This window comes from Trichosurus vulpecula, chromosome 6 (assembly GCF_011100635.1).
Source record: "Trichosurus vulpecula isolate mTriVul1 chromosome 6, mTriVul1.pri, whole genome shotgun sequence".
Classification (NCBI taxonomy): Eukaryota; Metazoa; Chordata; class Mammalia; order Diprotodontia; family Phalangeridae; genus Trichosurus; species Trichosurus vulpecula.
The window spans coordinates 109,454,946-109,480,361 of NC_050578.1; the positions used below are offsets into that span (position 1 = coordinate 109,454,946).

General features: G+C 36.7%; 1 protein-coding gene across 2 annotated transcripts in view; it reads left to right on the forward strand.

Annotated features, from left to right (window-relative positions):
* The window catches only part of OTUD4 (OTU deubiquitinase 4), a 62,940-nt gene that overhangs the window by 6,138 nt on the left and 31,386 nt on the right, over positions 1 to 25,416 (forward strand). Inside the window, exons 2-11 of one of the 2 annotated variants that reach the window (XM_036762943.1) lie at positions 37 to 120; positions 8,024 to 8,074; positions 10,833 to 10,879; positions 11,537 to 11,609; positions 12,477 to 12,558; positions 13,026 to 13,167; positions 20,512 to 20,569; positions 20,884 to 21,001; positions 21,117 to 21,181; positions 23,839 to 23,930. In XM_036762943.1, the coding sequence (XP_036618838.1) occupies positions 37 to 120; positions 8,024 to 8,074; positions 10,833 to 10,879; positions 11,537 to 11,609; positions 12,477 to 12,558; positions 13,026 to 13,167; positions 20,512 to 20,569; positions 20,884 to 21,001; positions 21,117 to 21,181; positions 23,839 to 23,930 (812 nt within the window). Of the gene's footprint in view, positions 1 to 36; positions 121 to 8,023; positions 8,075 to 10,832; positions 10,880 to 11,536; positions 11,610 to 12,476; positions 12,559 to 13,025; positions 13,168 to 20,511; positions 20,570 to 20,883; positions 21,002 to 21,116; positions 21,182 to 23,838; positions 23,931 to 25,416 lie in introns of those variants that run through there. The other variant, XM_036762944.1, reaches the window with a different exon arrangement.

The window sequence follows — 25,416 nt, forward strand, 5'->3', positions numbered from 1 at the left end:
AAAAATGTCTCAAAAGTTTGTTTTTTTCTTTTTTAGGTATTGCATTCTCAATCTCGACATGTAGAAGTCAGGATGGCCTGCATACACTATCTTCGAGAAAATAGAGAGAAATTTGAAGCGGTAATTTATATCAAACATAAAATTTTTTTCACTGTGTTGATTTCTTAGGTCCTAGTCATGGTCTAGGGTTTTCTGAAAATGCCATAAAACACGTAAATAGAAGGAATCAAGTGTATCATCTATTGAATTTTAATGGATTTGTGGTCGTTTAGTCGATTTAAAACACTTAAATGGAAAGAATCGAGTGTATTATTTATTGAATTTTTATGCATTTGTTGTTTAGTCGATTAGTTGTATCCGACCCTTTGTGACCCCATTTGAGATTTTCTTGGCAAAGATAGCGGAGTGGTTTGCCTTCTCTAGCTCATTTTATTGAAACTTAAAGCAAACAGGATAAAGTGACTTGCCCAGGGTCACACTGCTAGTAAGTGTCTGAAATCAGATTTGAACTGAGGTCCTTCTGACTTGAGGGCCGGCAGTCTATCCACAGTGCCACCCAGCTGCCCCTGATTTTTATGAATGTAGTGGTGATATTTTTAAAGAATTTTGGAGATCATCTCCAAATGTTAATCAGATTTTGTTGAATGCCTATTGTGTGTAAGGAATATACAAGGATGAAAATAAGACATACGTAGCATTGTGAGGGAATGAACTGCTTAATAGATTGCTGTAGATAATTAATTTGAATATTGCTTACAAATTTTCTTAGAATGATACATTTAAAAAATACTTAATGAACCCGGAAGTAATGGTAAATAAAATTTAATCAAAGGCACTTAAAAGATCTTTTCTCAAGGTTCATCCTTAGAAAAATCATTTCTACCATACCATTTGTGTTAAGGGCCGGTTAACAGGCAATACTGCTTAACAAAATGATAGCAACTTAATTTAGCTGCCCTAGTAGTATGGTAAATCATAATGTTAGTGATGATCTGTTTTTACTAGAGTTTAGAGAATTAGGGTTGAAAATTAATGATTTTATAACTTGTGAGCGTGTCTTCTGACAGTTTTACCTTGGTATTTCTTCTTGTCTTTGAAATGATTTTAGGAAAGACACCTTTTTGTATATCTCAGTTCTCTAACTTAAAAGGTGAAAAATACCAGCTTTTGAGTTTAGATAATACCAGCACTCAGTCACAAAACTTTAAGGGCTTACTATGTTTCAGGTACTGTTCTGAGCACTGAGAATTCAAACGCAAAACAATCAGTGCCTTCCAGGAGCTTACATTCTAATGGGGGTGATAACACCTGCACAACACTGATAGGACACCATGTAACGGGGTAGATTGAGGGTTGGACTTGAATTCTGGGAGAGCAGAGTTCACCTTTTGCATCAGATACTTCTCAGCCCTGTGGTCCCACACACATCACGTCTAGACTCCTATCAGCAAAATGGGGAGAATTATCACAGTGTCTGCCTCACGGAGTTCAAAGATCAAGCGAGATAATAATGTTAAGTGCTTTGCAAACCTTAGTGTACTCAATATATATATTAGTTACTATTTTTATTGTCATTCAGGAAGAAGTATAATGGGTACGCAGTGGACAGGTAACATGACAATTAAAGTAGGATACCCCTTTGAATAATACAGAAATTTAAGTTCCAACAAGACAGTTTGGAAAAATAGGGTGGTATAAAATGATATATGAGACTTAGCCTTATTTTTACAAAATGATCCACAGTTGCTAATAAGAACTTAATGTCAAATTATATCTTAATATTTATGTCTTCCTTTCAGTGATAAAGTGCTATTGTAATCTTAACTAAAAATGAATTTAGGACATTTAATTAGCTTACTTCCTTGAACTAAAGTAAGTTTTACTCTTGGAAAAAAATAGTGAAGAACTTAGGAAATTGTATCATAGTATGAATAGCTTCTGATCTCAATTATCATGTCAAGGTAACTAGTGAGTTGTGCTATATGTAAAAATTGAAAGTGCTTCTTTTTTAAACATCTTAGATTGATTCCTTTTTCCTCTCCTGACACTAAACTGTTACCTCATACCTGAATTACTGCACTCACGCCAATCTTGGAGTAGGAGGCAACATCAAAGGTCACCTAGCCCAACAATAATGAACAATTATCCCCATCTATAACATCTTAACAAGTCATACTGTCTCTGAAGACCTCCGATGATGGGAAATTGAGTAGCTTCTGAGGCAGACTATTTTACTTTTGGACAGGCATAATTATGATGAAGGTTCTTACAAGCCTAAATATGTCTTTATGCTTTAATACCCATTGCTTTGATTTCAAGCAAGTCCGAGTCTAATCCATTGTTCACATGACAATCCATCAAATACTTGAAGTCTAGACAGCTATCATGTCTCCTCTGCCCACTAGGCTAAACACCCCAGTTGCTTCAGAAGATCTCCAGTTCATTCACCATTCCTTTTAACCTGTCTTTGAATGAATACCAGTTTCAGTCCTCAGCATGTTTTGCCTAGAACTGAACAAAATACTTTACATGTGTGAAGTGTCTTAACATTGCTTTCAATCTCTCTTCCAGTTTATCCTGTTTAGTTACCAGATAATTGTTTCTAACACATTTTTGCCTCTCAAGGCTATCATTAATATTAGAATCATAGCCTCATAGATGTAGAACTATGAGGGATGTTAGGGGTCATCTAGTCTAGTCTTGTCCCTTTCCAAACTAATTTCACACTACTTACTTAACAGGTTCATCTTCAAAGCCAGTCCAATTTCCTCATTGTTCCATGATCATAATCACATGTGTTTCCTTTCTGCCTTTAGTCTTGTTTTTCTAGTATCTGGATTACAATACTTTTTTCTCCATACCAATCTACTTCTATTCATCCTTCAAAGGAAAATTCAAGTCTTCAGTGAAGCTTTTCTGATGGTTTTAGGCTATATTGGGTGGGTTCTGTTTTATCTAATTAAGGAATATCACTGCACAATGAGCAACTCCCTTAACTTCCCTGGGTGTCAGTTTCCCCATTTGTAGATCTGTGATCAATGATCCTTATTTCTTTTGCAGTTTTAAGTGCCAGCTATGGGGCAGGCACTGCCTCACTGTAGGAACCTCCTACCCTTGTCCTTCTCCTCACCCCACCTTCTTGGCACAGTATAACTTTTTACCATTCCACAAAAACTAAAAGGGCTCACAGGAACACATAATGCAGTAGAACACAAAATGACTTTAATAGTAGTCCATAAACAGCACAGTTCTTCCTCCATTGAGTCCCACTTTCCACATTGTACCTAAGTTTTCTTAAACTTAGAGTGCCTCTCAGTAGTTTGAACTTGGGGGAACTGAACTAGGAATTGCTTGGGGGCAGCCCTTGAATAAATGAAAAGCATTTAAGTATTAACTAAAGTGCTGTGGATACAAAAACAAAAGTGAGACAGTTCTTGCCCCTTAAGAACATAGAATCTAATGGGGGAGAAAACATACTGGAACTGGTGACTAGGGAACAGCATTTTGGTCTGAAGTTAAAAGGAGAGTGAGGAGAGCCATTGGAGAATTGATTGACATGCCCCTTCCAAAAGTAGTGGTGGTATTGATTTAATTATAGACTTTCTAGGGCAAGAAGAGCTATTGTGTGAGTGGGTGGAGTAGAGGACAGACCTCATGATGATGACTGGGGTGGGTGACTGACTGGATTGTGAAATATGGTTTGGTTCAGGTCCTCTTAAACCTTTTCCACTTGGGATGCTTTTTCACCTGAGAAATTTTTACGCGACTTCAGGTATATAGGTATATAAAGTAGGTATACAAATGAAACATTTACTGATAATAAATCACGAAGTTATTTTAAAACAGTTTTTTGGTATACATATAATTTTACCATTTATTAAAGATGAAAACAAATTCACATACTAATGAAATGGTGTGCTTCTTTATTTTTACATGAAAAATTAAATATTTGCAGAATATTTGATATTGCAGGATGTGGAGCATCTTCATTGTTTTTCAGTTGATTGATATTTTGATTTTATAATTGTCAATGCTGAGGACATTACTTTGCAAAATGGCAGAAGTATGATTAGGGCCATTTCACAAATTGTTGGAAATTCTGTCCTAATCCCAAGCCAAAATTCATCAAACAATTTTGTATGAGCAGGAAAAACTGCAATTTATAATATACAGTAGTCTTTAATCTGAGCTGATGTGTTTCTGGCAGCATTTGTTGGCATTGTGCGGCATGACGGCATGTGCAGTGCAAAGTGTGCATGTTGTATGTTCAGAACCAAGACTGCAGTGAAGTTATGTGATACAACATGAGCAAGTGGTGCCAGAAACACCTTGGATTCATTGCACATTTGATTTTGAATTAATTTTTAGTTGTTGCATGTTCAGAAACCTTTTACTGTTGCCACATTTTTTGTGACCCTCACATTCAGTTACACAATCCCATGTGGGGTTGCAAACCACAGTTTAAGAAGTGCTATTATAGTTGATGTAGGGCCCACTAGGTAGAATGGACTAGTTAGTGATATTCCTGTGAATCCCACCCAGTTGCCTAGACTCCTAGCTTTACCGTGTAGTTTAGAGTCTCTTCAGAAGGGTATTAAAATAGGCGGCCCCTGAACATTCTGCTGCCTTAAGTATTGCCGTGAAAACTTTGGCTTTCCCAGAAGGGAAATAAGGGATTCTAGGCAACCCCTTTTCCATTCGATCTGCACCATCTGAATTACAGTCATAGTAGAGTACAAAATACAGGGCCCTTCCACCCAGTAGTGTGGCTTTTGATCCCTTGCTGTTCGTTCAGCATTGAGGTACCACGTGAAGGATATGTGCTAGCACTCTTGGAACCGTGTAGTTCCACTTTCTAACATGTTGGCCAACTATCTGATGCTCCACCACTTACCTGACAGCTGCTGGCTCCAGGTTGTCTTCTAGAGCTGCCCTATGTTTGAGATCATGTGGCTCTTTTGTGCTTTGCTCCAAGGCGCTCATTACGGTCCCAACCCCAACATCACCGCTCTGCTGTGTTTTGGCTCTCTGGGAGAAAGGCAGAAAAAAGACTCCTTTCTAGTGTTAAATTGTAGTCCCAAAAGCCTTTAAAAATTAGAGATTGTATCAGTTGCCTTTAATAACTATTGCTGGGGGGGGGATTTATAACCTCACAAGGGATAGAGGAAAGCATAAAAACATAAAATTGACAATTTTGATCATAAATTTAAAAACAGCAACTAAACTTTTGTGAATGAAATCATGGAAAGAGAAAAACATCAAAATATCACACATAGGTTTCATCCAAAACATATAGGGAATAGACATATAATATGCAAAAATGTCAATGTATGAGAGCAGTTTTTTTAAAAATTGAAATTATAAGGGACAGCATGGAAATATGATTTGAATAATTGATCATAAGAAATAAATACTTTGATATTTACCTAACCAAGATGACAAGAAGTGGACATTGGAAAGATTATGGAAACACAGGCATCCTAAAGCATTGTTGGAGGAGCTGTAAAGTGGTCACTTTTCTGGTTTTCACTTTGTAATTGTGTAGGAAAACTTAGTTGTTTCTCTCTAGCGTTTCTCCTACTGTGTGTATACTCTTAAGAAAGTTGGACAGGAACAAACATCATGATATTCATAGCACTGTTCTGTTTTATAATTTCTTGATTTCTCATAAAGTTGTTAGCTTCCGTTTGCTCCATTCTAATTTTTGAGGAATTATTTTCTTTAGTGAGCTTTTGGACCTCCTTTTCCATTTGGCCAGTTCAGCTTTTTAGGGCATTCTTCTCCTCATTGGCTTTTTGGACCTCTTTTACCATTTGGGTTAGTCTATTTTTTAGCAAGTTATTTTCTTCAGTATTTTTTTGGGTCTCCTTTAGTAAGCTATTGACTCATTTTTCATGATTTTCTTGAATCATTCTCATTTCTCTCCACAATTTTTCCCCTACCTCTCTTATTTGATTTTCAAAATCCTTTTTGAGCTCTTCCATGGCCTGGGACCAATTCATATTTTTCTTGGAGGCTTTGGATGTAGGAGCTTTGACTGTTGTCTTCTTCTAGTTGTATGTTTTGATCTTTTGTCACCAAAGTAGTAAGACTCTATAGTTTGATTTTTTTTTTCCCTGCTGTTTGCTTGTTTTCCCAGCCATTTACTTGACTTTTGAGCTAGGTAGGACTCTGCTTCCAGAGTGGAGAGTGTTCTATCCCAAGTTTCAGGGGTTTTGTGCAGCTGTTGTGAGAGATACTTTTAGACACCTGTAAATTTTCAGTTCTTCTAAGGTGGTATGATCAAAAGAGAGGTGTTTAAACCTCTCCTGGCCTGTGCTGTGGTCTGTGAGTGACCACAAGCACTCTTTTCTGCCGTGGAACCTTGAGGAGGATTCCCTCTCCATAGCTGCCAGAAGCTCTGCCACGCCAGCGCTGCTCCTTGCTCTAGGACCACCACCCAGATCCAAGCAGGGCAAAGCAAGAGAATGCTGCCTCGGTGTCAGCAAAGAGATCCCTGCAATCCCCCTCTGATCAGCTGCTTGATTCCCCTCCCCCACTTCTTTGAGGCTGGAGCCCTAGGAGCTGCAGCCACCACTTCTGGGGCTGGGACCATGCTCTTCCTTCACCCAGTCCTGACAAGAGTTTCCCCACTGACCTTCTACTTTGTCTTTGGTGTTTGTGGGTTGAGAAGTCTGGAAACCACCGCAGCTGCTGGTGATTCCGTCCCCTAAGGCCTGCTACAGCTCTGTTTGTGCTGGTGCGGCCCATGCTAGACTGTGCTCTGCTCCCAGCCCAGCGCAAAAGACCCTTCCTGTCAGCCTTCCAGGTTGTCTTGGGCTGGAGCTTTGTTTCACTCTGTTATTTTGTGGATTCTGTAGGTTTAGAATTTGTTTAAAGTAATTTTTTACAGGTATCTGGAAGGTCTGGGGGAGAGCTCAAGCAAGTCCCTGCTTTTACTCCGCCATCTTGGTTCTGCGCACCTCCCCCCCCCCCCAGCACTATTCTTTGTGGTAACAAAGCTTAGGAAACAAAAGTGAATGCAGGCTCTCTTATCAGAATATTGTGCATGAATGCAATATGAGTATTGTATACGAATGCAATTGGATGTTACCGTATAGTAAAAAAAAAAAAAAAAAAAAAGTTACAGGGATTCAGGAAACATGGGAGGAATCTAGAAAAACTGATGCAAAATAAAATAAGGTCAGTCAAGAAAACAATATATACAGATGTACAGTGATAAAGATCACTAAAAGGAAGCTGAATTATGAGAGATGGGAAAACCAGTGAAAGTCCCATGGAAGAGTGGCAAAGACATAATCACTGTGACTTATTCCTTGTGGCAGAGAGAGGCAGGGAGGCGAGCTAGCACACTTTTGTATGACCCGGCATACAGCAAGTCTTAGCGCAGCAAATCTTCAGTAGCTTATGATGTTTAATAGATTTTCTTTGTTATTCAGGAAGGTTCATTTGTAGAGGTGAAAAGTGACTGTGATGGAAAGACAAAACAATAATAAACCTTGAGCTTTTTAAAAGAAGATAAGAAAAGTAGCTGCTCTGAATTCAGATTTACCTTGTATGAATTTATTAATCACATCTGTGTTTGAAAAATAGCACACACACACATATATATGCTATGCTTATGTAGTCTGTAGAGGTTGTTTGGTTATTTATTATAAGAAGTCATGCTGCATATTTTGTTGAAGCAAAATAAAGATCAGAATGACAATGCTCGATGGACGTATTATTTCCAGGTCCCTTTGCTGTAATGCTGGTTCCCTGGACAAGTTAGGTCTTTCCAAGCAGTTCGGACCTTACTCTGTAGCATCTTACTATATGTTGTCCTGTACACTAATTGTTACGTCTGTCCTTGTTTCATCTTCCCAATCCCCACAGCTCCTAGTGTGGTGCTAGGTGCTTAGTGGATGCTCAGGGTGTATTTCATTGAATTAATAAAGTAAGCTTTATTGTATCAATGAAGTAATATTTTTGAGGTGATTTTAAAATGGCATTCCTAATTAATATTTTTGTTATTTCTTTCCAGTTCATAGAGGGGTCATTTGAAGAGTATTTAAAACGCTTGGAAAATCCACAGGTAAGTTTCTGAATACTTACAGTATAGATCATTGCCCCTATATGGTTTAGTGAGCTGCTGTGGCTAAAAAGAGTCAGATGGTGAGTGGTGATCCTTTTAGTCTAAATTACTACGTAATAGGGACAGGGACTGTCCCTGTAACTTCATTAATATAGAGAACTTGCCAGCTGAGATGCTCCCTCTACTAATATAGGGAAGTATCTTCTCTGGAACTTACTTGAGAGTTGTTTGGAATACTGAAAAATCGAGTGACTTGCTCAGTATCATGTAGCCAGTATGTGTAAGAGGCAGTATTCGAACCCAGGTCTTACTCGCTTTGAGGTTGGCTTTATCTTTTAAAATTTAATTTAATTTTTCAGTTAATGAGGATTGATTTTTTTTTTGTTCCTTCCCACTGTGCACCATTAAAAAAAATCGCAAGTAATAAATAGCCAGTCAAGCAACACAAAAAGCTGGGTTGTCTTGTGTCCAAAATGTATGTCTTACTGTGCATCTTGAATTCATCTCCCTTTTGTGAGGTATAGAGTGTATTTTCTCATTAGTCCTCTAGAATCATGATTGATTATTTCATTCATCAGAGTCCTTAAGCCTTTCATAATCTTTACAGTGTTATCGTATACATTATTCTGGCTAACTTCATTCTGCATCAGTTCAGATAAGTTTTCCCAGGTTTTTCAGAAATCATCTCTTTTTGTCATTTCTTATGGCATGATAGTGTTTGTCCAGCCATTCCCCAATGGATGGGCATCTTTATTTTCCAGTTATTTGCCATTACAAAAAGAGCTGCTGTAAATATTTTTATACATATGGGTCCTTTTTCTCATTCTTTCTCTTCGTGTATAGACCTAGCAGTGGTATCATGGAGTCAAAAGGTATGCCCAATTTAGTAACTTTGGGGATGTAGTTCCGAATTGTTTTCCAGAACAGCTGGACCAGTTCACAGCTCCATCAACAGGGCATTATTGTGCTTGTTTTCTTGCAGCCCTTCTAGCATTTGTATTTTCTCTTTTTTCCACCATCTTTTGCCAGTTTGTAAGGTGCTACCTCAGAATTGCTTTAATTTGCATTTCTCTATAGTAATTTTTTTGGGGGGTATAAGTGGTACAGTAGATAGAACGCTGGGCTTGGAGTCAGGAATACTCATCCTAAAATTTGGACTAAGACACTTAATAGATGTGTGATTCTGGGCAAATCATGTAACCCTTTTATTTCAGTTCCTCATCTATAAAATGAGCTAGAGAAGGAAATGGCAAAAGCCTCTTGTACGTCTGCCAAAAAAACCCCAGATGGGGTCACAAAGAGTCCAACCGAACAAAAACAGTGATTTTGAACTTTTTTTTTTTAAATCATTGTATGTAGGTAGCTTAGATTTCTTTCATTAAGAACTTTCTGTTTCTTTGACTACTTATCTGTTGGGGAATGACTTTTACTTATTCTTTTAACTTATTCTATCAACTTTAATAATTTCCTTATATTATGTGGATATAAAACCTTTATCTGAGAAACTTGCTGCTAAGGTTTTTTTCCCTTTTGACTTTCTGCATCTGGCCCTCTATCCACTGTATTATACCATCTCCCTTCCTATAGATAAGTCTGTTTTTGATGAGCCTGATAGAACCACAGGATTACTACTTAGTTTCCAAATCTCAGAGCTTGTTTTTTATAGTACATGATGGGCCTGTTTCTCCCTGATTCCTTATTTCTTTTAAAGTAGATCTTATGGGCACATTTTGTATTTGCAAACATCCTCAAATTGGATGGAGGAGAGGGCACTGTTTGATTTTTTTTTTTTTTTTTTTTTTTTTTTTTTTTTGGTTTTTGGCAGGGCAATTGGGGTTAAGTGACTTGCCCAAGGTCACACAGCTAGTACATGTGTCAAGTGTCTGAGGCCAGATTTGAACTCAGGTCCTCAGGACTCCAGGGCTGGTGCTCTACCCACGGCGCCACCTAGCTGCCCCTGCACTGTTTGATTATAAAGTGGAGGTCTTTAGGATGATTCATTCCTTGTCTTTTCTGTTGCAGCTATTTAGTGGAAATAATACTGGACTTAGAGGCAGAAGACCTGGGTTTGAATCTCCACACTGTCATTTATTAACTGTCGGATGTTGGACAAGTTACTTAGCCTTTGAGCCTTAGTTTTCATTCTTGAAAGATGGGATAACGCATCTGTTCCTGCCTATCCTTTTGCATCATTATATGAGGCTCAAATAAGTGTGTAAAAGTACTGCATAAATGCAAATACAAATGTACTTCATATACAGATACACACACAAATGAATACAAATGAATACACTTCATGAATACAAATGCAGGGTGTTGGCATCATAATTATCTTAATGAAATTAGTTTTTTAAAAAATACATACTGGTGCTTTTGCACCAGTCTGAGAGGAGGCATTAAATTGCTTGTTTTGGGATTTGGAGGGCATTTAGATTAGCTCTTGAAGTTACTGTTTTCTTGTGGCTTTTCCAACCTACCTAGGTAGGTGTGAACCTTATTTGAGAGAGAAGTTGAGATTGACTAGTTGTATATGTGACTGAGGGGAGAAAAGGGCAATCTCTAATGCCCCTGTGATGTCATCTCATGCTTTCAAGTCAGATTGTTTGGTGAGGTGTGAAGGTCTTTTGTCTCCTGAATATTGGTCGGTAAGGATTTCATGTTTTCCACTGCTGGGGGCGAGAGGTAGGTGGGAGTAGGTTGACCAAAGCTTAAGATAAAAATAGAAAAACTTATGAATAAAACTCTTTCTCCAAAACAGGAATGGGTTGGACAAGTGGAAATAAGTGCCCTTTCCCTTATGTACAGGTAACAGACTTTTATTTTAATAAAAAATGCTAAATCACTTAATGTAAAAATAGTTGAGTGGAGAAAAAAGGGAAAATAATTATTTCACCATATTTCAGAATGTTAATTGAGCAAAACCATTGTACAATTAATTAGCTGTGAAGCACATTTATTCATATCGTTAAAACTATATAGACTTATACTTTCAAATGTAAATTTGCCAGTTTTAAAATTGTAAGTTAAAAATTTTTAAAAAGGAACAAATCAAAAATTTTCTAGACTGTATCAATCGCCTCATCAACCTTAGACAGCTAGATACCTTCCCACATAGCCAGAGCAAGTACCAATCTTATATTAAGAGAAGTGAGACACATTGAACGTCGTTCTCTAATTTGATTGTGTCTTGCCCTAAGTGGAAAGGATAATTTCTTCCCCCTCCTCCCACTTTTTACAGTGGCTTCATGTGTTTCATCTTAAATAATTTCTTTCCTTTTTGTACTATTTGTAAGGAGTCATGGTATTTTTTTCCGATTTTATTTTTTACCTCTCCCCTTTCCTCTTCCCCAAGTGTTTGCAAAACATGGCAAATTTATATCTTTATCAAGCCTGATTCCTTAGAGTATTTTCCATAAGACAGATTTTTCTGAAGTTTTCTAATTTTTGTTTTTTAAATTTCAGGAAAGATTTTGTAATTTATCAGGAACCAAATGCTGCTCCTTCTCATGTAACTGAAAATAACTTTCCTGAAAAGGTACAACTTTTCCTAAATACTCTTACAGACATTGAGGAAGGGAGCCGCTCAGTTATAACCTAAAATTTCCAAGTCATGCATTTTTTTTCCTATAACTTACTTTGAGAGATGTCAACATATGGGTCATACGTTTTCCAAATTTGTTTTTTAAAGTTGTTATTAAAAGGTAGCCAGCCACCTTTTAACTTGAGGATGTCAGTATGTACATCTTATTTACAAAATACTATGGTATTGAACTACGTTGAGAGCATTAGCTTTTTAAGTACAGAATGATATTGCTATAGAGTAGCTTTGTCTTAATGCATTGGGATGTTTTTATGTAAAGACTGAATATTACCATAGTCCTAAAGTTATTTGAATATGGAAGACCTTTCTTGCAAGAGTGCTTGATAGGTACTGTCTTTTATAGATTATAAAAGTTACAGGCATATATGAGACAAAAGCTGTGGTCATAAAGTGCTAAAACCAACATTTGTTTTGGTAAAGCCACTTTTGTGGGGGTTCAGGGAAGTAAAGGAAAATTGGTCTGTATAAAAAAAATCCTTTTCTGTGACATTTTTACTTGATGGTTTTGTTACTATGTTGATCAGTCTTGCTTTACATAAATCCATGTAATGCTTAATATTATAGCTCAAAAGGAAAATCAGTTTAAATACTGCCTTTATGGAGAATTTCTAGTGCTCAAATAGCTAGTGCTCTGAACTTTTTCTATTTAGTATATAAGAATTTTATGTGATAATGTTGGAAGCGAACAAGTTTTTGAACGTTCCTTGCAGACAAATAATTGAATTTTTATTTTGAAGTTGTTCAGTGGTTGAGCCACAGCATTACAGATAATTACCAAAATGCATTTTTTTCCCTCTTCAGGTATTATTGTGTTTTTCAAATGGAAATCATTATGATATCGTCTATCCCATAAAGTATAAAGACAGTTCTGCTATGTGCCAGTGTAAGTATTACTGCTTTAGGTGTACCAGAGAAGTATTTTATATGAAATAATATAAGGTATGCAAGGTATAAAACCTTAATTCTGACGAGATGAAACAAATATTACAGATTGTGGAATGCTACAATCAACTTACACAAAGCTAGGTCTGAGATAATTTGAAAGAATATTTTTCCTTACAGAAGGAAGACAGGTTCATGGGAGCTCCTATATTCTCACCTTCCCAGTGTGTTTGATTTGGGTTGTTTGAATGGAGGAGTTCCAATGAGCATATCCCAGAAGAGGCAGGTGGAAATGAAGTTGAAATCCTTGTTATAGGCCTGGTTGATCTACAGTACTTGCTAACAGGATAAAATCATCTGGGGGCCTCTCCATTTCCCACTGATTCTTAGGGACAATTTTATACTTGTAAAATAAAATGACAAAAGTCAATATTCCAGTAAACACATTTCTCTGTTTTTCAATTGCAGCTCTCCTTTATGAATTGCTCTACGAGAAGGTATTTAATACTGATGTTAGCAAAATCCTGATGGGGCTAGAGCCCTCTGTTGGAGTAGTTGAAGAAAATATTGCTAACAGTGAAATATCAGATTCGGAGGAAGAGAGTTGCAAGTAAGAATCACTTTGGACATAAATACTAATTTTTTTAAAGCTGATATAGTATACAGAGAATAATACAGACACTGATGTAGCTAAGCATTTACAACTCTTTTTTAATCATTTGTTTAATATTTTTAGTTTTCAGCATTGATTTCCACAAGAGTTTGAATTACAAATTTTCTCCCCATTTCTACCCTTCCCCGCACTCCAAGATAGCATATATTCTGATTGCCCCGTTCCCCAGTCAGATCTCCCTTCTGTCACCCCACTCCCCCCACCCCATCCCCTTTTCCCTTACTTTATTGCAGGGCAAGATAGATTTCTATGCCCCATTGCCTGTATATCTTATTTCCTAGTTGTATGCAAAAACTTTTATTTGAACATCTGCGTTTAAAGGTTTGAGTTCCAAATTCTCTGCCCTCTTCCCTCCCACCCTCCCTAAGAAGGCAAGCAATTCAACAGAGGCCACATGTGTATATCATTATGCAAAACCCTCCCACAATACTCATGTTGTCAAAGACTAACTATATTTTGCTTCTTCCTATCCTGTCCTCCTTTATCCAGTTTTCTCCCTTGACCCTGTCCCTTTTCAAAAGTGTTTGCTTTTGATTACCTCCTCCCCCATCTGCCCTCCTTTCTATCATCCCCCCTTTTTTAATCTGCTTCCTCCTCCTTTCCTATGGAGTAAGATACCCAATTGAGTGTGTGTGTTATTTCCTCCTCAGGTCAAATCCAATGTGAGCAAGATTCACTCATTCCCCCTCACCTGCCCCCTCTTCCCTCGCAACAGAACTGTTTTTCTTGCCACTTTTATGTGAGATAATTTACCCCATTCTATCTCTCCCTTTTCCCCTCTCAATATATTCCTTACTCATTCCTTAATTTGATTTTATTTTTTTTAGATATCATCCCTTCATATTCAACTCACCCTGTGCCCTCTGTCTATATATATGTATATTCCCTTCAGCTACCCTAATACTGAGGTCTCTTGAATCATACACATCTTTCCGTGTAGGAATGTAAACAAAATAGTTCAACTTTAGTTAAGTCCCTTATGATTTCTCTTTCTTGAATACCTTTTCATGCTTCTCCTTGGTTGTTGTGTTTGAAAGTCAAATTTTCTATTCAGCTCTGGTCTTTTCACTGAGAAAGCTTGAAAGTCCTCTATTTTATTGAAAATCCATATTTTGCCTTGGAGCATGATACTCAGTTTTGCTGGGTAGGTGATTCTTGGTTTTAATCCTAGCTCCATTGAACTCCAGAATACCATATTCCAAGCCCGATCGATCCCTTAATGTGGTAGCTGCTAGATCCTGTGTTATCCTGATCGTTTTTCCACAATACTCAAATTGTTTCTTCCTGACTGCTTGCAGTATTTTCTCCTTGATCTGGGAGCTCTGGAATTTGGCGACAATATTCCTAGGAGTTTTCTTTTTGGGATCTTTTTGAGGAGGCGATCTCTGGATTCTTTCAATTTCTATTTTACCCTCTGGCTCTAGAATATCAGGGCAGTTCTCCTTGATAATTTCTTGAAAGATATCTAGGCTCTATTTTTGATCATGGCTTTCAGGTAGTCCAATAATTTTTAAATTACCTCTCTCTCCTGGATCTATTTTCCAGGTCAGTGGTTTTTCCCATGAGATATTTCACATTGTCTTCCACTTTTTGATTCCTTTGGTTCTGTTTGATAATATCTTGATTTCTCATCAAGTCACTAGCTTCCACTTGCTCCAATCTAATTTTTAAGGTAGTATTTTCTTCAGTGGTCTTTTGGACCTCCTTTTCCATTTGGGTAATTCTGCCTTTCAAGGCATTTTTCTCCTCAATAGCTTTTTGGTGCTCTTTTGCCATTTGAGTTAGTCTTTTTTAAGGTGTTGTTTTCTTCAATATTTTTTTCAGTATTTTTTTGGGTCTCCTTTAGCAAGTCATTGGCTTGTTTTTCATGGTTTTCTCACATCCTTCTCATTTCTCTTCCCAATTTTTCCTCTACTTCTCTAACTTGCTTTTCTAACTCCTTTTTGAGCTTTTCCATGGCCTGAGACCAGTTCATGTTTTTCTTGGAGGCTTTTGTTGTAGGCTCTTTGACTTTTTCTGGCTGTATGTTTTGGTCTTCTTTGTCACCAAAGAAGGATTCCAAAGTCTGAGACTGAATCTGGGTGCGTTTTCACTGCCTGGCCATGATCCCAACCAACTTATTTTTTATTTATTTATTTATTTATTTATTTATTTATTATTATATCCCAACCTTGAATTTTTCATCAGGGTATGATTGCATGTAGAGCAAAGAGTACTTTGTTCCAAGCTTGAGGGGATGCGCCGTTGATTTCAGAGCTATTACAGCCAGCTCTGCCACCCCAGCACTCCTCCTTCCTCAAGAATCACCAACCTGGACCTGATGCAAATCTTCAGCAGGCTCTGCACTCCTGCACTGATCTGCCACTTAATTCCTCCCACCAAATGGGCCTGGGGCTGGAAGTACCTGCAGCTGTAGTTCTGTAGCTGCACCTCCCCCGCTGCCCCTGGGGCAGTGCCTGAACCCCGAGCTCTGTCCCCTGCAGCTTTTCCCACTAACCTTCTCTGTTGTCTGGTGTTTGTGGGTTGAGAAGTCTGGTAACTGCCATAGCTCACTGATTCAGGGCGCTAGGGCTTGTTCTGTCCAGCTCCCAGTCTGGTTGGTCCAGGCGCAGCCCATGCTGGACTCTGCTCTGTTCCACTCCCAGCTCCGTGGGATAAGACCTTACCCAGCGACCATGCAGGCTGTCCTGGGCTGGAGCCCTGCTTCCCTCTGCTGTTCCATGGGTTCTGCAGCTCAGAACATGTGCTTTGCTTGGCATTGCCTTCTGGAATCCAAGGTCACCTTCATATCACAATGGGACTTCAGAGAAGGACTTTAGTTGAGAAGCTGCAAAATCAATCCAAGGTTATGCAGGCTGTATTAGAAGCTAGATCTGAACCAAGGTCCTTTGACTCCAGTCAGAGCTTTTTCTGCTGTACCACACTTTCTGAGTCTCAGTTCTTCATCTTGGTAGTCAGTTGTGCCTCCCCAGAAAGCCCAGCTGGCCAGCAGCGCTCACACACCTGCCTGGATTCTCCTCCAGAAATAAAGTTAGTGGTAGAGGAAAAACTTCCAGGGTGCAAGCCCCAGCTCTGGCTCCCAAGGTGGAGGGGCGCCAAGCCTTAAGGCTCTAATCTCTGAACTTCTTTGCACTCGGGGCAGCAACAGCAGCTCCCTGGGTGAAGCTTAAAGGGCCTATGCCGCCAGCTTAGCCATGGCTCGGCTCCCAGCATTTATAACTTATCGAGAATTAGGGTTTTTTTCTAGTCTATGGACATGAATTCTGGTAAGATGAAACCTTGTTTTTATTTTCTAATAGTGTATTAGAATGTATTTCATGTTTACACCACAAATACTTCACAGTAATGCATCTTTGCCTACAACAGCAAAAGCTTTAAGCAAAACTTTCTGGAATCATGACCACAACATTCCTCATTTGAAAAGTTCATCCCTCTACTAAAAGGAAGGATGTTTCAAAATTAGTCTTCTGGAACAGGTATTAATCATAGCATTTGATAAGATTTCTAGTGTTCTCGGGTGGTGTCTTCAGTTATGTTATTGTAGTCATTATGTATGATGTTCTCCTGGTTCATGTGGTCAAATTTCATCATACAACTGGAAGCAGCCTTAGAGATTATCTTTTCTAACCCCCTGATTTTATGGATTAGAACTGAAAAGATATTAAGGGACTTAAGTGGCTGAGTGGAAGTTTGAATCTAGATGTTAAGACTCTAAATCCAGTGTTCTATGATATCTGATTTGTTCCCAATTAAAAAAAATTCTTTAGTCACCTTGCCAGTAAAGTCAATTTAATACAATGTGAACATCATGTAATACGGATTCATTCCTTATTTCTGCTTTTTTGATTATTCATCAATTCCTGTGAATTTTTTACATTCTTTGTAGCATAGCCATATTTTGTTAAAACTCATCTACCGTGATTTATTTGGTTTTTCTACATGTGTCACGTGAATAGTTTATAAATTACTCCAAAAATGCTACTAGGAGTATTTTTGCTTGTATGGAGCCATTGTGTCATTGATGTGCTTGGGATATAAACCCTGGAGAGGGATTGCTGGATTAAAGGATTTTATGTTAATAACTTTCTCATGTAATTCCAAGTTGCTTTCTATAACTTAGTACACCAAAGTCCCCAGCTCTCTCTGTGGTCTGTTAGTGTGCCTGCCTTCCCATAGTCATTTGAATACTATTAAAGATGACAGAAAATTATGGGGGGAAAAGTGAAAAATCTCTCCTTCCATTTTTGCGCAGCGCCTGCTGTATGTTTCCCAGTAGCTCCTTGGTTGTGTTTTTACTTTTATTGGGTACTAAGTTGTTACTTTGCTTTGTTTTCTGATCTTATTCTGTTATAATTTTTACTTTTTAACTAGTACTAGACACCTTTGATGTCTACTCATGTGTAATCAAACAAAACAAACTCCTATATTGGTCATGTCCAAAAAATAAATATGTCTTAATCTGTACTCTGAGTCCATCATCTCTGTCAGGAGGTGTGAGCAGTATGTTTCATCATAAGTCTTACAGAATTTTTATTTATCAGATTAAGTTTTTACAAGTTATTTGTCTTCATAATATTATATAAATCATTTTAGTTCACTTCACTGTGCATTAGTTCATACAAGTCTTTCTAGGTTTTTCTGCAACTTTTCTTTCATTACTTCTTACATTTCTGTCCCTTCATATTCATATGCCATGACAGAGCTGCTATAAATATTTGGGTTCATACAGGACCTTTTTCTTTTTCTGTGGTTACTTTGGAGTATAGAATTAGTTGTATTTCATTGGGTTGAAGGGTGATGGGGTTGTGGGTGGGTGGGTGGTATGTGTATATCATATATATCATATATAGGTACATACATGTGTGGGGTGTATCTCGTGATAAACACACTCACCTGCCATGTTCATTCGTACACACACACACGCACACACACACACACACACACACTTTAGTAGCCTTTTGTTCCAGTTCCAGATTGCTTTCCAAAATGACTAGACCAAATCACAGCTTCACTAACAGTGTATTAACCTGTTTTTTCATAGCTCTTCTAGCATTTGTCAGCTTCCTTTTGTCCACTTTGTCCATCTTCAGAGTTGTTTAAATTTGTTTTAATTAGATTCAGAATATTGTTTTAATATGACTTTGAAAGCTTGGATTTCTTCATTTGAAAATTGCCTTTTATATCCTTTTACCATTTCTAGATTCGGGGATGGCTCTGTTTCTCTGTATATCTTAAAAATGAGACCTCTTAGAGAACCTTAGCACAAGGATTTTTTTTTCCCGTTCAGCTTTTTTCTCTTCTAATTTTAGCTGTGTTGGTTTTATTTGTGCAAAACTTTTCAATTTTGTGTGATCAGAATTGTCCCTTTTACCTTATTTGATCCTTGTTTGGTCACAAACATTTTCTCTATCCACAGCTTTGATAGGTACTTTCTTGCTTCTCTCATTTCTTTATGATATCACTTTATGTTTAAGTCATGTACCCATTTTAACTTACCTTGGTGGATGTGAGATACTGGTCTGTACCTAACTTCTGCCAGGACACTGTCCAGTCTTCCCAGCAGTTGAACAATCAGTTTTTAAACCAATAAGATTCCTATAAACCATCAAGTCATCTTCAGAAAGCAATTTTGTTTTTTCTTTAGTTTTGTAATAATCTTTTTTTTTTTTTATCCTGGACGGTGTTTTCTTTGATTTTTTTAATTCCTCCACCTTTAGTTGCTTAATTGAGGCTTTGTGCCTCCATTCCTATACTGCTCTTATGGCTGACTTTTAGTGCACTTCTGGGAAAGAAGATGTCTCTGAATATTTCTCATTGGATTTCTTTTTCATTATGCAAACTTCTGCGTTTTTCTGGAGTAGACGTTGGGAGGGAGGGGCATCCTGCTCTCGTTTAGGCCACCTACCATCTTTTTCTGTTGGCAAAACTTCATTGCTTTGCAATTCTATTGCATATTCTTGTATTCAATTAGATGGGTAACTGCTAAATAATTCTGTTGAATTTTTAAGTTATGTACCTTATCTGATACTAGTGAATAGTGACAACAGATGGGAATGAATTTCAGTACCATTAATTTTTCTTCTAAATTTCTTCTATTTTTCTTCTAAATTTCACTGTTTCTTACATAATGGCATCTATTGATAACCATTGTTATAAAATTCTCAGATTTTCATTTTTCTTAGTTTTTCGAGGGGGAATTAAGTTGGGGCAACATTGTGTGTCATATATTGGCCAATCCTAAGACATTTCCTCAGTGAAAATGGAAAATATTAAACAGTATCCTCCATGTAGGACAGAAGGAGAAGTAGCTCAGTATGAATCTAAGAGAAGGGTTTATCTAGGAAAAGGTCTGGTTTTGTTTTTTTTTTTGGTTTTTTGTTTTGTTTCTTTTTTTTGCATAGGTCCAATTGTTGGTTCTTTGTCAACTCCAGTTAAATCCAAACTTTCAAAGCCCTCCACAGACATTTAACAAATGATTGTCTAATGATAGTAATGATAACTAACATACAGCACATGCTTAGGGCTTTACAATCCTTCTCTCATTTGATCCTCACAACAAGCCTGGGAGGTAGTTGCTGTTAATTGTACCTATTTTATATATGAGGAAACATATGCAAATTGGTTAAGTGGCTTCCTGAGGGTGACACAGATAGAAAATGTCTGAGCCCAAATTTGAATTCGAGTCTCCCTGACTCCAGCAAAGCACTGTATCCACTGGGCCACTATGCTTCATGCATGAATGAAGTGATGAAATCAAAGTAGTAATTTCAGGTACAAAACAAATCCTATCTGAGTGAAGCCTAAGGGGCTCTGCCAATTTTTTTGGTTGTAATGGGATTTTCCATGTATCAAATAGTGTTTGAAATAAATAAAAGAAGAAATTTCTTTTCCTGGAAAGATATTTTTGTTGTCATGGTATTTAATTGATAATGGGACAAGTGGCATGTTTTAAAGAACTGCTTTTTATGTTAGGTTTTTTTAATGTTACCTTTACCAAATTACTGCATTTGCATTTTCTTGCTAGTGAATGAGCAGCAACATTTCCTGAGAATGAAAATCTGAACACAGAAAGCTTTAGATCTTAGTAAGAAATTTACTTTGATACACCCAGCAACATTGCTGGGGTTAGGGAGCTGAGGTTCATTTATACTTTGGAGAAGTATACTGGGAATTTTCATTATTGTATGGAAATAAGGTTTTGGGCTTAATAGAATGCAAACTTATGAAACTTTTTAATGCTTTTATTTGCAGAAATCCTAATTATGATTGTATTCTTTGTAGGGGTAAAGCTACCACAGTTAATGATATGAATGGATTTAAGTCTCTGTCAGGCAATCAGGTATTTTTTTTATGGTTTTAACTTTTTCCATTTAGCTAGTTTTGCAAAAGCATACGAACTTTTAACCTTTCATTTTTCTCCTCTGTGGTAACTTTACAGTAGTAATTTTATAAAATAGTATCTTGATCTTTTGACCTTCAATCATAAAGTTGATTTTATTTAGTGTCCATTTACTAATTAAAAAGTTATGTGTGCTTTCCTAAATTAGTAAGTTTTGTCCTACGTTGATCTTTCGTTTATTTTGGGAGACCTAGAAGTTATATGAGAATATAATTCAGTGTTGCTTATATTTTATTATTGTTTTGTTTGCTCAGCATCTGAAGAACAATGGCAACTCCACTTGCCTTCCTATATCGAGAAAAGTCCTTAAGTCGCTCAATCCAACTGTCTACAGAAATGTAGAATATGAAATTTGGCTACAGTCTAAACAAGGTGAGAACATCAAATTGCATATAAGAACAATAGACAGCTTTTTAAAAAAAAGTCTTAATTTGTATATTAAGCAAAAAAAAATTATAAATTACTCGTTCTCATTTTTTTCCCCTAGCTCAGCAAAAGCGTGATTATTCCATTGCTGCTGGCTTGCAATATGCAGTTGGAGATAAATGCAGAGTAAGTGATTAGGAGGGAGGGTGATGCTTAAGATTATTAAGTCTTTGGTTTCAGGAAAACTTTCTTATTGCTTGATTTTGAATATGATTTTGGAAATTTGGATTTTTTTAATGTGCATGTTAAAAGCTTAAAAATATTAAATAGATTCTATGAATTAACTGAATGCAAGTTTATAAAATGAGAAGATTTTTGTTTTGCTGTTGCTAGTACATAAAACCTCATCCTTCTGTCCTGTCCCTTAAAAAAATTTGTCTCCGATAATGCTTGAATTTTTTTTGATACCATTTATGATTTTTTCTTAGCAAAGGATTGTATATACTAAATTTCATTGCAGTTTAGTATTGTGGTGTTTTCCCTCCTCGTGAATTGTGTATCAGCTAAGGCCTATCAAGAAAATTTGTGGGGGGAAAAAGGAAAAGAACTCAAAATCAGACAACTAACTCCTAGTTTCTACTACATGTCCATCAGATTGGCAAAATTGACAAAAAAGGAAAATGATAAATGTTGGAGGATCTGTGGGAAGACAGGTACATTGCAACACTATTAGCGTAGCCGTGAATTGATACCTCCATTTTAAGGATATAATCTGGGACTGTGCCCAAAAGGGGTGTTTATCTGTGTCTCTGTGTTTGCTCTTTCGACTAAACTCTGTGTGTATGTGTCTGCTCTTTCTATCTATACCCCAGAAAGATCACAGAAAGAGGGGGGAAAACCATGTGTACAAAAATATTTACAGCAGTTCTTTCTGTCATAGCATATGAATGCGAAAGGATGTAAACAGTACCATGAGATGAAGGGGACAGTTTAAGAGAAAACCTGGAAAGACTTGTATGAACCAAAGCACAGTGAAGTGAGCAGAACCAAAGTGATTTATACAGTATCAACATTGTCAAGACACATAACTTTAAACGGAAGATTTAAGGAATCTGATAAATGAAAATTTCAGAGAATTCATGGTGAAATATACCACTCACTTCTTGACAAGTCATGCATCGGTACAGGTTGAGACATAGGTTTTTTGGCTAGGCCAATGCCAGAATTTGTTGTGACTTCATTTATCTTTCTTTTTCAATTGGGGAAATTTGAAGGCATATTTTGCTTACTTGAAAAAAAATAATTTCGGAGTAATTTACTGTCGTTTTATAGATGTCATCTCTTCATTCTACCTACCACGTGGAGTTCTTGGTTGCTCCTTGATGTTGTAGCATCTAGCTCTTATTCAGCAATGGCGAACAAACCTTATTAGGCTCCACAGACTACTTTGTTAATAATATACAGTAAAAATGGTATATAAACCCTTAGATGCGGGATAGTGTGGTTACTAGGAATAATCTATTTGGTTATCATTAAACATTTGCCAGTTAAAATGTATTAAATATTTTCTGTATTAACACAAATTCTCAATTTGTACTTAGCATCTTACATTCATAGTGGTGTGGCTTGATGTGTAGAGAGTAGTTTTAGAGTGAGAAGGACCTTGTTCCGGTGCTCTCTGCACAAACCAGCTGCGTGATCATGGGCACATCCTTTCACCTCTTAGTGCCCCAGGCCTGTAGCTCTTTCCTGAAGGCTGGAAGTTGTTCACTATCTGGATTGGTAGACAGATGACTCACAACACTAACTCTTAGGCCCATAGTTTTTAATATGTATATATGGTGTTTTCAGTTAATGGTACTTTACTAGAAACGATATTGAAAGTTTAGTCCTCAAGTTTGTGATTGTAAAAAAGGATAGTTTTCCTTTTAAAAAAAAATTTTAATGGGACCATGTTTTTTCCCATTATAGTAGTATCTTTAATTTTACAAAAATTAATTGTACTGCTTTAACCGTTAATTTTACTTGTCTTTTACAGAAGATGTATTTGTATTAACATATTCTTTTCTTTTTAAAATTAATTTACTGATTTATTTATTTTCAGTTTTCAACATTTGCTTTTATAAGATTTTGAGTTCTAAATTTTCCCCCTCCCCGAGATGATGTGCAGCCTGATATAGGTTGTATATTTTGATCATATTAAACATATTTCCACGTTAGTTATATTGTGAAAAAAGAATCAGAACAAAAGGGGAAAACCATGAGAAAGAAAAAACAAAAAACAACAAAAGAAAAAAAAAATAGTATGCCTTGATCTGCATTCAGACTCCATAATTCTTTCTCTGGATGTGGATAGTATTTTCTATCATGAGTCTTTTAGAATTGTCTTATATCATTGCGTCACTCAGAAGTGCTAAGCCTAACAAAGTTGTATATCAACATTTTCAAGGGTGATTTGCTCTGGCTTAATTCCTAGTAGCCACAGATGCAGGAATCATCTGTATGGTTTTGAAAATCTCTTAAAAGTTGTGTTTAGACACACTGCATTCCCAATTATATTGATTATTGAAAGCTAAGTGGAGAAAGACACTTTTCTGTTAAATTCAGTTGAAAAAAGTAGTATGGGACTTAAATTGGCTAGCTGTGATTTATTTGGTGCTTTTCCTTTGTAGGCTGTGGCAATGAGTAGATGATTTGAATTAGTCTTGTTTGCACTGATTCCTCTTCATAGCTATATTTAGAAGTCCCAATGTCCATTTATAAAAAGGAAGTAAAAAAATCTTTTTTTAGGGCATTTAAAGGAATTATGAACTTTGAGTCTGTTTTCTCATATTGTTCTGCAGGTGGGTTTAGATCACAATGGGAAGTTTCAAAATACAGATACTCAAGAACGTTCTGAGAATGGACCAGTATTTATGGAAGAGCTTGGAGTGAAGTATGTTCTGGTCTTATTGATAGCAATATAATATTTAGCATAACATACATGTGTTAAAGGAGGTTGGGATGGGGCCTATCAGTTAAAGGAACTCCTGGTGAAGACAGCATAGATGGACAATTGCTTTGCAAGTTATAGTCTCATATTTATAGGTAGTAACTTAGATATCAGTATCCTATAGATGTATTCCTGTCAATACTGATAGATACACCTGTATCTGTTGGCATCAATATCTGTAGATTGATAGGTAGATAAACATATTTAACCATAGATATGTCTAGATCTATTGACATCTGTATCTTCTGTGCCAGCCTGCTTTTCCTATAAGATTTAACTGCTTCCAAATGGATCTGCCCATTTGCAAATTTTTCAGATTAGAATGGTCAGAGATAAATATATCTAACTGTTTAAAGCCCACTTAGGCCTTAAGCAAAGAAGTTTAGATTTGATTAAAGAATAGTATTCAGTAAACATAATTTATTCTCACCTTTTTTTAATATCTAGATGATGTTTCAGTTCACTCAGAGATAGGTGTTAATCAGATTTAATCAGATTCTTTGAATCTGATTTTTCCTTGTGCTTTTTTGCCAGACCTTTTGGGTTAATTTGCAGATGTACAGATTTGGTGAATTTGCTAGACCTTTTTGGTTAATTTGGAGATTTATAAATTGACTGGTGTCATGTACATCTATCATCATAGGCAGCATCATTTTAATACTTAGCAAAATATACCTGGATTTGGAGTTGAGAAAGAGTCAGGATTCAAATACACCCCTCTGACATTTGCTAGTTCTGTGACCATTGACAAGTCACTTAAACCCTGGGCCTTTGTTTATTTGTAACATGGACTAAGGTGACAGTCAAATGAGATAATCTATAAACATTTTGCAAACCTTAAAGTACCATAAATGTTTTTATTCTTATGTAAGAAATTATAACTATATCTGTATCTGTCCTTTGCGTTGGAAAAGTAGTTAATACTCTGTATGAAGGTGGTGTTTGGGTAAAAAAATTTATTTGCTCTGGTTTGGGTGGGGGTGGGCTGGACTTTTCTTCTCCTACAGCTCTGGTTCTTTGCAGCATGAGATGTAGAATGTTTCTGTTTTCCAGAGAAGGGATTTAGCATGGTATAATGGAAAGAATCATGGGCTTTGAGTCAGGAAAGACACGGGTTTGAATATTGCCCCTGCATTTTTTAGTATTGCTGCATGTGCTCTGGGTTAGTCATTTTTCTTAACCTTTCTGAGCCTGTTTTTTCATCTATGAAATGAACATATCAATTACAATTTTTCAGAGATATTGTGAAGAAAGCAATTTGTAAAACCTTAAAATTGTTCTTATCTAAGATAACCAGTCTGCCCGTCATTGCAGCAAAGGTGTTCATTTAAACAACTAGCATATTCAGTGTAAGGAAGATAAGCCATTGATTAGATTCATATGTAATAAGAGTGCCCCATAAATGAAAATATCTGTCTGCTACTAGCTC